The sequence below is a fragment of the Triturus cristatus genome, chromosome 3_1, assembly GCF_964204655.1.
Source record: "Triturus cristatus chromosome 3_1, aTriCri1.1, whole genome shotgun sequence".
NCBI classification, from domain to species: Eukaryota; Metazoa; Chordata; class Amphibia; order Caudata; family Salamandridae; genus Triturus; species Triturus cristatus.
This window is the reverse complement of record NC_140583.1, coordinates 853,133,057-853,148,458: the sequence shown is the minus strand read 5'-3', so window position 1 is coordinate 853,148,458 and position 15,402 is coordinate 853,133,057. Positions and strand designations below refer to the sequence as shown.

Genomic DNA, 15,402 nt, shown 5'->3' with positions numbered 1-15,402 from the left:
TTAGCATTTAAAAAACCTTGCAAATTCACTGAAAAAACCATAGGTTTCACACATGTTATAGTTAGCTGGACATTTCACTCGTACAAAACCATTGAAATTCCCCCATTATAGTTAGTTCAGCTAACTATAACTCGCGCGCCCGCAATCCATTACTGATGACGTCACATATTACATCACTGTATTCACTAAGATACTGTTAATAAGTCAGTTATACAATTAATTTTACAAAAAAAACCATCCATTTAGACACTTATTTACCCATTTATTCTTCCATTAACCTTTAGATATACATATATAAAAAATATTTATTTTTCAGAAAGACACATATTCACTGGATGATGTCATCAGTGATGTCATTTGAGATGTCATCAGTGATGTCATGAGTGATGTCACTGACCATGTCATGAGTGATGTAATATGTGACGTCATCAGCAGTGGATTGCGGTCGCGCGAGTTATAGTTAGCTGAGCTAACTATAACGGGGGAATTTCAATGGTTTTGTACGAGTGAAATATCCAGCTAACTATAACATGTGTGAAACCTATGGTTTTTTCAGTGAATATATATATATATATATATATATATATATATATATATATATATATATATATATATATATATATTACCTACTGGCGGTCGCCAGTAGGTAGTTATAGTTAGGACCCCTTTTCCATAGGAAAACCTCAACATTCTATTTTGAATAACTTTGGCGCCGGTCGATGAATCCTCGCGAATTTCTCAAAATAGGTGGGGCGCTACGCTCCGCTCCTACCCTGAAAGTCTCGGGGGGATCCGTCAAGCGGGGGCTGAGATAAAAGGGGGGTCCCAAAACGCGTTTTCCCCATGCATTTTTCCATAGGACCTTTAGAACGAGCTACAGCCCAAACGGCTGAACAGAATTACTCGAAATTTGGCAGAGAGGTAGTCCCTAGGTCAAGGAAGTGCCTTTTGTAGGTTTGGTGTAAATCTGTTCAGTAGATTCTGAGAAAATAGCCTTTAAATCAATATATATATCTGAGCCCGCTTACGGTACGCTTACCGTACGCTTACCGTAAGCGTACGGTGGCGTGCGCGAGCGCGATTCTGATTGGCTCTTAGATCTTAGTAAACATTCGAATCGGCCGAAACCAGGAAGCGGCGGCCGCCATTTTGTGTATTTCACTCAGAAAAAAAAGAGTGAAAACAAGAAAAGGGGGCAATGAGGACAGTTACAGACCCCCTTACATTTGTGAGGGGGTCAAAGAAGGACTGTAAAGTACAAAGAAAACATTTATTGATTTTAAAAAAAATCACGGGGTACGCGTACGGTAAGCTTACGGTAAGCGTACGGTAGAAAAAAAAAAAAAAAAATGAAAATCAGATTTAAGTGTTTAGATATTAGGGGGCTCTAAAAAGAGCCGTTGTGTTTATGAAATGATTTTTTAGTGGTACCTACAAGTAAGTACCGATGCAGAGTCTAAGGTTCAAGAGGAAGACTCTGTTCCCTTCATCATTGAAGTGCACACCATCTCCTCTATAAATGTCTTGCATGTCATAACGCAAGTTGTTGTGGTAAATGGCACCCATACCATAGTCACGGAGGAAAGCAGAAACAGATTTGTTGACGTGCTTTCTTGCTTTGTCATCGCACCGCGTGCCCACCGTGCGTGCACGGCACTAACTGCGTAAAGTGGGCGCGCGGTGCGCGAAGCGCACCACGTGCTCACTGTGCGCGCACGGAACGAACTGCGTTAAGTGGGCGCGCACGCCACGAATGGCGTAAAGTAACTTAGCATTTAAAAAACCGTACAAATTCACTGAAAAAACCATAGGTTTCACACACGTTATAGTTAGGAATTAGCATTTAAAAAACCTTGCAAATTCACTGAAAAAACCATAGGTTTCACACATGTTATAGTTAGCGGAAATTTTACTGATAAAAAACCAATGAAATTTCCCCGTTATAGTTAGTGCAGGCAACTATAACTCACGCGACCGCAATCTTCTGCTGATGACATAGGTGTCTTTATGAAAAAAAAATATTTGTAATATATGTATAGCTAAAAATGTATGGAAGAAGACATGGGCAAATAAGTGTCTAAATACAGTATTAGCATCAGCAGAGGATTGCGGTCGCGTGAGTTATAGTTGCCTGCACTAACTATAACGGGGAAATTTCATTGGTTTTTTATCAGTAAAATTTCCGCTAACTATAACATGTGTGAAACCTATGGTTTTTTCAGTGAATTTGCAAGGTTTTTTAAATGCTAATTCCTAACTATAACGTGTGTGAAACCTATGGTTTTTTCAGTGAATATATATATATATATATATATATAGATAGATAGATAGTTCTGCCTTCTGGAAGGCAGTTAACTCACCATTTTTGGCGAGTCGAGATAAGGCCTCTTTAGAGATTGCCATCAGCGAGGCAGAGTGGGTGGACCATTTTTCAAAACTATATGATAAACCCCGCTCTGCTTCCCCTAACGAAGGGAACCCCGTATTAAGCTTAGGTCCAGTGCTGTGTTAACTAATTCCTCTACTCTAAGATTTGATCTTGATGAAGTTATATCGGCCATTTTCCTAAGCAGCGGGAGGAAAGCACCAGGGCCCGATGGCATCCCCGTGGATCTTTTTAAATTCACTACAGAATTGTGGGGCTCCATCCTAACCCAAGTTATTAATGCCTGTAGCAAGATAGGTCTGATTCCATCCTGGCTAGAATCTATATTGGTCCCTATCTTTAACAAGCATTTGCAATGCAATAGGTCTCTCATTTGTTGCAGTTGGAGCTACTGCCATTGTAAATGGCAGTGTTTTTTATCAATGTTTTTGTTTGCAGTGGAGTGATTATTTAATATTATAAGCTATTCTAGCAACTGTAAAGTAAAGCTATGGCTATTTTAACGTAAAGGAGTGTGAATGGATGAATAAAAATACAAAAAACAGGATCTAAAACTTTACGATGGAATATATAGCAGGGGACAGGGACTACCGATCACAACAAATGTACTTCAAGTGATTGGGGCATCATATGCAATTAATCGGTAGTACGGGGTGTCAGCGACGCTTGTGCAAATGTTGTTCGGCTGGTGAAGTGGTCAGCTCCGTTTGCAGATGCAAAGTGGTGAAAGGTGAAGTATTCAGCTCTGTTTGCAGGCACAAAGGAATGAATGGTGAAGTGGTCACTCTCTTCAGCGGTGAACATGCTCTTTACTGTTGCTCATGGGCATCAAGAGACTCTGCCAGGTCTAAGGCATTCCAGAGACCTTATATGATGGCTGGGGTTTGTAAATGAACCTACATTAAACACCACTAAGAGATGAAGCGATTTCTGCAACATCACATGATTTTTCTCCAAAATGTGTTTTTTCAGTTTTACTTTTTGCATTCCTGGGATGCTCTGCCATAAGATTCCCAGTTCCACCATGATTCATTTGGTACAGTAAATAAACACAATAACCAAAAATACTCTCAAACTGCAGTTTAACGGAGACGTGGTTTTCTGTGTAACAGACAAACGCCTGAACATGGTCCCAGCAGGGGCACGTGCCACCTAATCTAGAGACACTTCTCTCACAGGAGTTGTGCCAACTCACCTGCAGCCAAACCTATGGGTCACGGGGAAATGGGATGGATAGTAAGGGGGGTACAGGGAGAGAGAGAAAAGGGGCACAGGGAGAGAGAAATGGGGGCATGGAGAGAAATGGCGGACCGAGAGATAACGGGGGAAGAGAGGCTGGAAGGGTGAAAACGAAAGGGAGAGAGGGCACTAGTGACGGGGGTACCGGAAGGGGAAGGAGGTGGACAGGTGATATACATTTTAAAAAGCAGGTCTTTGGCGGTAGGTGATGACTGCTGGCAAGGACCAACACCCGGAAAGGAGGTTTGACATCCGAGCCCCCACTATTATAATGTGAAACTATCATGCAACTACAATATCACAAAAAGGTGCTAGTTTTCCAAAGACACATGACCCGCCTGATGTACACACTACAAGATTCTTATAAGTCCCAAGAACATAAAGACAAATTCATCTAGCACATTGGAAAAAAATTATACTTTTCAAATAGCCCTCCGTATTACATTTGCTCCATTTCTACGCTCGGTTAACAGATATAACTACTACCCAATCAATGGTATTCAATTGATCCACCTCGGAAGAATGAAGGCTGAGGCAGACTTGCCGGGAGTGTAACCTCTGCCCCTTACAAGTGTACGTCTCACTGAGCCCTTCTGCCGGTATTGTGTTGGACAGCTGGTTACAATTCGATCAGTTGAGCCCCTTCGGTGTAGCCTTTAAACAGAAACACAGCAAAGTCCGCTTTTGTATTCGCCAGATAACTTGGAAAACCAGCTATACACAAGGCGCGAGCAGCAACCGGAGTCACAGAGGTAGAGAGACCAGCCTTGGCTCCGCCGGTTATGAAGAACTTAATATCCACGTACCTACCAAACATGAATGTGTCCTTCTATAATGGATGTGGTATACATGTAAAGTGCTCCAATACCTACGGATTGTGTTTGCGCTATATAAAAAAAACAAAAAAATAAATACAAACACCTAACAGATCTGTTTCAGGTCAGGCAGCGGAGTCATAGTTCGCCCGACCCTTGTGAAGACAGCGCAGCCGTCCCTGAAAATCAGCAGGGCAAGGGCGAGGATGTGGTCCGTCGGCTAAAACTGCCGACTTTGTTGCTGGAAACCAGAGTTTGAGCCCCGAGATCGCATCAACATCCTGTGATTCTGGGCAAATCACTTAATCTCCCCGTCCCTGAATGTGTAATGTAAATACGGTGCTCGTGCAAAGCGCTCCAATAAACTTCGGGTCGAGTTTTTGCTATATATATATATGCAAAAAAAAACAAGTGCAAAGGCAAGTAACAGTACAAGGACATGTCGCCAGCTAGTCACATGCACTCATAACCACACCTACAGGCGACGCAACAGCACAGTGAACCCATCCGCCCAACACCGGACATTTTGCAACTTGCTTTTATATGGTGTACGCATAATTATACATTTGCCACACTTGCCTCATACCATCATCCCCTGCATATTTTTCCTTTTCTCGCATAATTTAGCCAACCCTGCCAGTTATACTATAATAAAGTAAACAAACTAAACAGTTCACAGAACTTATCCCAGTAAAACAAGCGTCTTCAAATAGGTCGTGTCTCCAATGAATGTCGCTGATTCGCCTTCTTTGAAAATGTTCAGTGCTGCACGTTTAAATAGTACTTATATAAATATATATTTGCCTCTGAGCCCATAAATCAACACTTTTTTGGTCTATCAGTCCTTTTTATTGACTGAGAGTAGCAATCTTATTTTTCTTTTTTACATTTGCTTTGAACAGAGTAAACTCTTCATCATTGAACTTCTTTGTTGACAAAAACATAGACATAAAACAAATAATGTAACGTTTGTGTAACTTAAATCTCCACTGATTCGTTTTTTTACAGTACTTTACGAAATTGTCCAATACTTTACATCTTTGGGACCTTAAACAACTTTGTCCTCAAATTTATTAACCTCTTTTGGTCCTAAGCAGGGTCAGAAACAATCGTTATAGTATTTGTATAAGGGAACCTTATGTTTGTTAAATTTCTTTTCCTGGGGAAGCAAAAACACTTTTTTAGCTGTCCCTGTTTGTTCTGGTTCTCTGCTTGTCTGTTTCCGTAGCCTACGCGTTTCGACCTTTGTGTGTGGACCTACAAGTTCTTAGTAAGGTCTTCTTCAGGGCTTGTTATATTGTTGTGTGGACATCTTTCTCCTGTAAGAATGACAGTGAGCCTTATTTATAATGTGCATTCTTAATAATACGTCTTGTATAAAGAGTCACATTAAAGTGAACTTACGTACCGTGAACTTTACTGTACAGGTGTGACTTGGACCGGTAATGTCCTTTGTCCTGTAGGTATATATATATCTTAATTAGGGTAAAGTTATCAACATGGGTATGGAACACATCTTCATGTCGTTATAAATTTATTGCGATTTTTTGTATTTGTGAGAACCTACCCGGTTCCAATTTGAAGGGAATGCCGGTCCGTTTCCTTACTGGCTTCCACTCTGTTGGTTCCAATGATTTCCGGTAACTATTGAAGTATTCTGGAAAAAGATCTATAGTTTAGTGCTTGCTCTAAAAGCGACTCGTTTCTACATTATTCTCACCCATTTTACTCGTGCTGCACCTCCCGTGTTTGGACAAGGGGTCTGGTTGTTTTTCATGTGCAAGGGACCTTTGACGTCTCGTGTATCCATCATTAACCCTGCTTTTAGCGTTAGTCCAGAACGTGTTAATGCGGTGCTGGCTTGGGTTCTGTTCTTCTTTCTTAACTGTGAACCTTCGTCCCACACCCTTTTGTGATGTTAGTATTGACATTTGGTTCTATCGCCCGTTAGGACTTACGTTTTGGAAGAAGGGGAAACCTCAATTTTCGTTTTCTTGTTGTTCGTGTTCTCCGCGTCTTCGCCACTGTGGAGCTTCCGGTGTTTCTGTGCTTGGCTCATTTGATTGGTTTGGCAAAAGCATGACGTGCCGGCGTCCTACATCATGTCGTTGCTGTTGCCCGGGTGATGTTAAGCCCTTCTCTCTGTTGTCCGGGGACTCGCATCAGGGTTGCTACGGTGATGTTTTTTTTAAATTCAATAAAGTATTACTGGCGCTGTCTTTAGTTGTAACGAAATGACTCATTTATCTCTAGTTTTTTCGTGAAGACAACTGCGTTTCTATCTTAATACGTTTAGAGCTTCTTGGCACAATGGATAACCTTTTTGTATAGATTGCTCTAATGGTGTTACTGGCTTATCTTGTCGTCATCCTTTGGTATGCTTTGTGCTACAAGGGGTTAGACCAGAAATTTGAGGGGTGAAAAAAAGGCGTACATACATTTGCTCTATAGTATGTTTCCGAGTTCTGTCATCTCGTTCAATCCATTTTCGATTGTACCCAAGAGCATTATTATTTTGGCTTCTGTCTTGGACAAGCGAGATTCCGTGTTCTTTCCTTTTATGTGGCGTAACACTGTCCATTTCATTTCATTGGGTCCATGATTTCTTTCGATACAGTGTGCAACCATGGGTGCGTTGGGTGTCCTGCATCTGATTCGTGACCTGTGTTGGGAGATCCTGTTTTTAACAGCTTGGGAAGTCTTACCGATATATGCTAGTGAGCACGGACAAACCACACAATATATGACATTGTGGGTATTACAGTTTGTAAAGTTTTCATGATTTACAAACTTGGTGCCATATGTAAATTTTGTTCCTTCAACGGTGCTTTCGCACGAGGTACAATTCCCACATTTTCTGTGTCCTTTTATTGGCGGCAGAGACCACAAAGTTCGTAAAGTGGTTTCTGGTTTTGACATGGTTGTGTTTGCGCGTACTAGCTTTTCTTTTATACTCGTGTTTTTTTTCAGAGCAAATATGGGTATTTGTTTGAATGGTGACAAATCTTTGACTGTGTTCCAATTTTTTCGGATGATTTTCTGTATTTCATTAGTGCATCCTGAGAATGTTGTTACACAGACCAGTGGTGTGTCCTCCTTCTTGTCTTTTGGAGTGAGGAGGGACTCACGTGGAGTGTACCAGGCTCTTTTCATGGCTTTTTTCAGGAGTTTTTTCGGATAATTTCGCATTTTCAGTTTTTCAAGAAGATCTGTCGCATTTTTAAAGTAATCTTCCTGTTTTGAGCAGTTGCGTCTTATCCTTAAAAATTGGCTGAATGGTAAATTTTCACGTAGATTACGCTGATGGAAACTAGAAAAATCTAAAAAAGTGTTTCTATCAGTTTTCTTTGTGAATAGTGTGGTGTACAGATGACCATCTTCATGTTTCACCAGGATGTCGAGAAAATTCATCTCTGTTTTATTAAAATTCATAGTAAATTGGATGTTGTGATTTCTGTCATTTAGCCATGTCACAAATGCACCAAGTTGTTCTTCATTCCCTCTCCAAAGCATGAACACATCGTCTATATATCGACGCCACATTTTAATGTGTCCATCGTGGGGGTTGTTATTATAGATCCACTTCTCTTCAAATAATGCCATGAACATTATGGCCATTTCCGGCGCGAAGGGACAACCCATAGCAGTTCCCATGGTTTGTAGGTATTGAATGTCGTTGAATGTAAAAAAGTTGTGTTTTAGACATATCTCTGCTAGTTGTAATATCGCAGAGGTGGGTACGATGTGTGGTCTAGGTCGTTTTTCTAGGAAGACTTCTAGAGCTTCAATACCGTCTTCTTGTGGGATATTTGAGTACAAACTCACGATATCCAACGTCACTAGTATTTCATTGTCTTCGTCAAAGGGTTGGTTTTCCAACATATTGATTGCTTGCATGGTATCTTTTATGTAACTTGGGGTATCCCATATAAGGGGTTTTAGAAACGTATCCACATATTTTGCTGGACGCTCTAAAATGGAGTTGACGCCCGAGATTATGGGTCTTCCTGGGGGTTTCCGTGGGTCCTTATGTATTTTGGGGAGGACATACATGATTGGAGTCCTCGGGTTTTCATTGATAAGGAATTGTGATTCTTTTTTGGACAGCCAGCCTTCTTCAGTTCCGGTTTCTACAATGGACATGATTTTCGCTTTTATTTTTTGATTCCAGTCTTCGTCGGTTCTCCGGTAGTATTTTTCATCGGATAGTTGACGTAATACTTCCTGTTCACAACTGTCTCTGGTCCAGATCACTATTCCTCCTCCCTTATCGGCAGGCTTGATTATCAAGTTTTTATTTTTAGATAGATTGTCTAGAGCCTGTTGTTGCTCTTTCGTAAGGTTCCATTTAATGAAAACTTTTTTCTTGCCTAGATTGTCTATGTCTCTTAGTACGTTCTTTTCAAAAGAGAGCAATTCGACCGGCATGTTTGTTGTGTTCGGAAAGAAGGTAGATGGATTTTTTAGACCAGAGGGGTTGCGTTCTGGACTAACGCTAAAAGCAGGGTTAATGATGGATACACGAGACGTCAAAGGTCCCTTGCACATGAAAAACAACCAGACCCCTTGTCCAAACACGGGAGGTGCAGCACGAGTAAAATGGGTGAGAATAATGTAGAAACGAGTTGCTTTTAGAGCAAGCACTAAACTATAGATCTTTTTCCAGAATACTTCAATAGTTACCGGAAATCATTGGAACCAACAGAGTGGAAGCCAGTAAGGAAACGGACCGGCATTCCCTTCAAATTGGAACCTAGCCGGGTAGGTTCTCACAAATACAAAAAATCGCAATAGATTTATAACGACATGAAGATGTGTTCCATACCCATGTTGATAACTTTACCCTAATTAAGATATATATACCTACAGGACAAAGGACATTACCGGTCCAAGTCACACCTGTACAGTAAAGTTCACGGTACGTAAGTTCACTTTAATGTGACTCTTTATACAAGACGTATTATTAAGAATGCACATTATAAATAAGGCTCACTGTCATTCTTACAGGAGAAAGATGTCCACACAACAATATAACAAGCCCTGAAGAAGACCTTACTAAGAACTTGTAGGTCCACACACAAAGGTCGAAACGCGTAGGCTACGGAAACAGACAAGCAGAGAACCAGAACAAACAGGGACAGCTAAAAAAGTGTTTTTGCTTCCCCAGGAAAAGAAATTTAACAAACATAAGGTTCCCTTATACAAGTACTATAACGATTGTTTCTGACCCTGCTTAGGACCAAAAGAGGTTAATAAATTTGAGGACAAAGTTGTTTAAGGTCCCAAAGATGTAAAGTATTGGACAATTTCGTAAAGTACTGTAAAAAAACTAATCAGTGGAGATTTAAGTTACACAAACGTTACATTATTTGTTTTATGTCTATGTTTTTGTCAAAAAGTGTAAATATGATGTACAGGATAAACGTGTGAATATTGTAAGATACAAAGAAGTTCAATGATGAAGAGTTTACTCTGTTCAAAGCAAATGTAAAAAAGAAAAATAAGATTGCTACTCTCAGTCAATAAAAAGGACTGATAGACCAAAAAACGTGTTGATTTATGGGCTCAGAGGCAAATATATATTTATATAAGTACATAACTGATTCCGGCCTCTGTTACCCTCATTGAATCAATCCCCCCTTTTTTCATCGCACGTTTAAATAGAGCATTGGATGCACGAAAGATATCACTAATAGCACTAAGTAAACAAAGTAATTGCTAAAAATGTCCTAAAACATGCCGCCCTAATTATCGCTTGCCATGCAGCTTTTATGACTAATGAAGGCGTGGCGGTGGCGCCAGTAATACGCCTGCTCCCGATCACAACACAGAAAGTGAGAATTATCACAGCATGAGACCCCACAGTAATCATTAGCACAGCATGTCGACATGCGCCCCAGGCTGCTGGAGCACTCAACTATAATTAATGCACAGCACGTCTTCCGGAGACGAGCACTCAACTGGAATTAACGCGCATAAGCTGTTCCACTGTGAAGTGCGTTCACAGACCAGAATCGGCTCGTGCCCAGACCAGAATCGGCGCAGCACGTCTTCCGGAGACGAGCACTCAACTGGAATTAATGCGCACAAGCTGTTCCACTGTGAAGCGCGTTCACAGACCAGAATCGGCTCGTGCCCAGACCAGAATCGGCTCGTGCCCAGGTCTGTCTCCCTTGGGAGTAAACACGGCAACAATAGTCTTGTTGGCGGCAGCGCTTCGCGCTGCAACGCCAGCGAGACCTAAAAAAGGGGACATGTCCAACCCAGCCAATTATAGACCAATATCACTGCTCGACTCTACAGTCAAAGTAATCGGTAGAACTCTTTTAACCAGGCTTCAAGATTGAGTGGAGGAGCATTCGATCATCAGTGATTTACAATACGGTTTCCGTAAGAGACTAGGGACAGTAGAGCAAGGCCTAAATCTGAACATTTTAATTAGCAAATATATAAGGGCAAAAGGGGTAAACTCTAATGAAATTAAAAGTACTGATACATTCTTCTATCTTGGAATATTATTTGACAGAAGGGGGACATGGTCTCAGGCAGTTAAAGCGAGGAAGCTATTATTTTTTAAAGCTGTAGCCGCTTTAACAAATTTTAGTAGGAAAATCGGCAAAATGGCCCCAATAGAATTATTACAAATATATAATGCTAAATGTGTCGCAATTGCCACATACGGAGCAGGTATATGGGGCTATGAGGATGTGACAGCCCTGCAGATTATAGAGAATAATTTTCTGAGATATTTATTGACTCTACCAGTTAGTACCTCCTCTTTTATTTGCCATACGGAACTAGGCATTCCTTATCTTATGGATACTATAAAAATTCAACCAGCATTATTGTGGTATAGGATTTGGACCACAGATCAGACAACGTTAAACCGACAAATTCTAACAGACTGTCTCAAGTTAGAGGGGGTTAAGAATATAAAATGGCTGAATGTATCCAAAAGTTTATGATCAATATAGGTCATCCTGAGTATTACACTGACCCGACCACAATAGGCTCCATATCAAGGAAGGATTTAAAAAGTTAATGTTTGTCTCCTGTTGAAGATCTCAGAAGAGAGGTAGAACTAAAAAAGGCTACAGTTCAAGCCCATTACTCCACTTTATCATCCTTTAAAATCCAGCCCTATTTAGGGATGTTCACAGGAGATTATAGTAGATTCCTGTTAACATGTTTTCGTTTGGGAACTATTTATAGAACAATCTCATTCCCAGAACAGAATAATTGGTCCAGGGATCTGTGTTAATGTCCATGTGACGACCTATCAAACCAGTCAACCATCCATGTATTATTTTTCTGCAAATTTTATCTGTTTGAAAGAAAGAGATGGATTCTGCCTCTTCTAAGGAAAATTGGTCTAAGGCAATGTCGTCCCGCTTTCCTGGTTTTACAATCATTAGAAGATGAATTTATAATTAGATCTGTTTTATAGTTTTTAAAGAATGTTTTTGAAAGTAGGAAATCAATTTTATTGTAATTTACGACACAAGTTATTGAAACGATCTCCTCTTAATTAGTGATTGATTACAAGCATGTTATGATTCTTCTTCACGGAAATGTGTTTTTTTATTGTCCTTTTATGATTATCATGTGATATAATCGAATAAAGCGTGTTTTGATTTGATATATATATACATATATATATATATATATATATATATATATATACAGCCGCTGTAGTACTGTAACAACTTAGTGAGCACTTTTCAGGAGTACCTTCTTGCTGACATTATGCACACAAATTCTAAACTCTATATTACGTTAATATTATTTTCAAACCATTACTTTACAATACAGTTACATACATTTTTATTTTATGATCAAACTATCATTGATCTAACAAATTTGTACAAAAATCCACATTTATAGTATTGCTTACCTGTTTTGAAAGTAGTTCGCGGCATAATGTGTAGAGACTAATAAATTTTCTCGCAAGTAACCTGGCATCTACAAATCCTTCTGCGACCAGCATAATTTCACATATGAGCTCAAAGTCAGGAATCACCATTGCACATGGCCTGTCAAAAAATAATCATACACTTTACATAAAATATTGATATCTCTATAGCATGCTTGGTTAGGAGTATATTTTTGTTGCAAGTTCTGATCCCTACGTATGGTTTAAATGCATCCTCTAAATTATTGCTAATACATATATTTAATACTCAATAATGTTGCTTTATGGGCCAATATTTTCTGGTTCAGTAAAAGCCCACATGCAACAACAACATTCAAGTTAGGTACCAGTTTGACAGGATATTTTAGCAGGTGGGTTAAGTTATTTTACAAGGCTCGGTTGTAAAACATATTTTAAGTGCCAAAGTGTACTTAAGCTTCTTAATTAAATAGAGCTATTCTCTTGTAGAATGTTGCCAAGACATTTATGTCACAGCAGATTGTTCACCGAGATGGCAAAGGAAAATGCAGGCAGAAGGCACAGAACATAATGCTTAGTTTGTAAAACAAATAAGTGCCAGGGTCCTTATCAGGAGGCCACTGCAACTAGTGCCACCTATTGCTTATGCCAGTGCTACCAATGACACCACAAACACAATTATCAACCATCACACTCCTAGAAGTGTGACAACTCAGCCTATTCCAGGTTCCCAAAGCTGTAACATTGGCTTAGGTGTCAAGTATTAGTAATTTTTAATGTATATTGAATGAATAAACAGTTGTTGTCCTCATCTCTAAATTAGATAGACAGCGCCACCATGTAGAAGACTGTCATAAGTGCCGTGGTTGACAATTAAGTGCCAGGGCCGGTCCCTGGAAATCACCGACTCAAATTAAGCACTGACAGACCATGCATTGCAGTGTAAGGTCTCCAGCATAAGACTTGATATAACCAGCTCATTACTACAAAAAAATTATGTTATAGGTTCTTACAGAAAATGACAGGGAAAAGAAATAATCAAAATCTATGTACCGTTATGCCTCACAGAATCCTCTAAATGTAAAGATACTAAATATATACATTAAATAAATTTCAGGATTCTCCTTCAGCACCCTCCAATATTCATCATCTGTGAGGTGAGAGCATTTAAGTTACTGAGCCATCTTGCATATCCTGCATATCCCGCTATCACTAAAATACACCACCATTCCGACAGAATGATGGTCCGTTGATCTTTATAATGGTACACCTCTCAACATCCCCAGGCCGACCATTTGTTCATCTACTTTGGCAACTGGAATTTCCACATTCACTGGACTATTCCTTCTTTGCGGTAGGCCTCATAACCATTTATTTTGCTAATGCATGTATTTTTGGAAAGCATTATATGTTTGTTCTCACAACAGACATTGCCTCCCTAACATACTCAATTTCTCTTAATTTGGCCATCTATGCAATGTTTGCCCAGTTTCACCAATTGTACATGACACTTTATTAGCACGCACATACAACAGACCAGACTAATCTTTCAAATATATTTGATTATGCCAAACTGACTCATAAGCGAGAGAAGGAACCTTTAGAGCAAGGTGTAGCAATATAAGAAGTGAAGATGAATTCCGGTATTTTGTCTCTTCTCAGCCGAAGATCTACTAGTATTGAGCTATCAAAGTAATTTGCAGCCACGATGACTCGTACAGTTACTTTCCACCACATGGCTTTATAACAATTCTCAAAACAAAAATGAAGATTGGTTACTCTGTGGAGGATACAAATTAATTACCCTTTTAAACACTTACTATATCGTCATGATCATGTTTACTTGAAAATAATGGCAAACCAACTCATGAAGGTTATTCATCACTTTGGTCCACCTTATCAAAGTGAGTTTATTAAAGGTCAGTCACCAGAATGTACTATACTCTCTTGGGTGGAAACAGTAAAATACTCTAAAACTAATCAGTTACGCATTTTCAACATGCTCCATGATTAAGAAAATGCTCTTAACCTCATGATTGGGGATTCCTCTGGGATTTATTAAACCAGGCTTCTCCAACCAGTAGCTCCTGAGCTACTGGTAGCTCTCCAGATACTTGTAAGTAGCTCGGTCTAAGGCCTGCACTCTCCCCAGCAGCTCCAATTTCAGCATTTCGATCCTGCTGCTGAGCCCCCGCCTAGGTGTTCTAGGCTGCTGTCCGACCTGCTGTGTGCCCGAGTACCACGATGCGGTGATTGCGTAATTGTTACCCCCTTGAGCCGGCTGCTGTTTTGCTTTTATCTCCTTGTGTTGACTACATTTATATTTTCTGTTAGTATTTTGTTATTGTCATCACTGTTGTAATATCTGTGCCCTGTTGCATCCGTTTGCCGTCCCCAGTCCCGCGTTTCCCACCGCTGCTGCCCCGCGGCCCCTCCCCCAGCACTCGTCCGTTCCCCACCTGCCAGTTGAGTGTCCCCCCCTCACCTACAAATGACGAACGCTGCGCGACCAAGGCGAGCCAAAGGCAAGCCCATCTGTGCCCGTATGCAAGCCGACCACAACCAGCACCAGGAACCCTGGATCTCCACAACGCCAACACTACAGTCCATCGGCACTCCATGAACTGAACCCTGAGCGAAACAACAACTGTAGGATAGCTTCACCTACCGACACCCACGGACCCTTCAGCTGTCACCACTGCCGACAAACGTACAGCACCGCCAGGAACACGAACAGAGCACAACCCGACCGCAAGAACACACCCAAACCAAAGACCATGCAATGCATCCTACTCAACGTCCGATACCTCCACAGGCATGCCACCGAAATCTGGGACCTCCTCGACTGCACCACTCCGGACGTAGCATTCCTTACCGAAACCTGGACCAACACCACCTCGGGCCAGACTGCCATCGCCATCCCCCAAGGATACAAGATCTCCAGAAAAGACCGCCGCATTCCGCCCGGGAGGAGGAATCGCCATCATCCACAAATCCACCCTCCGCCTGAGCACACTCCCTGACGAACCCACTGACTTGATGAAGCATCTGCACTTCAAGATACAAACCAA

At 40.7% G+C, this 15,402-nt stretch overlaps 1 protein-coding gene across 1 annotated transcript in view; it reads right to left on the bottom strand.

Annotated features, from left to right (window-relative positions):
* LOC146861181 (dynein axonemal heavy chain 11-like) overlaps window positions 1-15,402 on the bottom strand; it is a 2,741,463-nt gene that overhangs the window by 1,758,737 nt on the left and 967,324 nt on the right. The window contains exon 28 of the mRNA XM_085646213.1: window positions 12,335-12,473. Coding sequence (XP_085502339.1) covers window positions 12,335-12,473 — 139 coding nt within the window. The remainder of the gene's footprint in view (window positions 1-12,334; window positions 12,474-15,402) is intronic.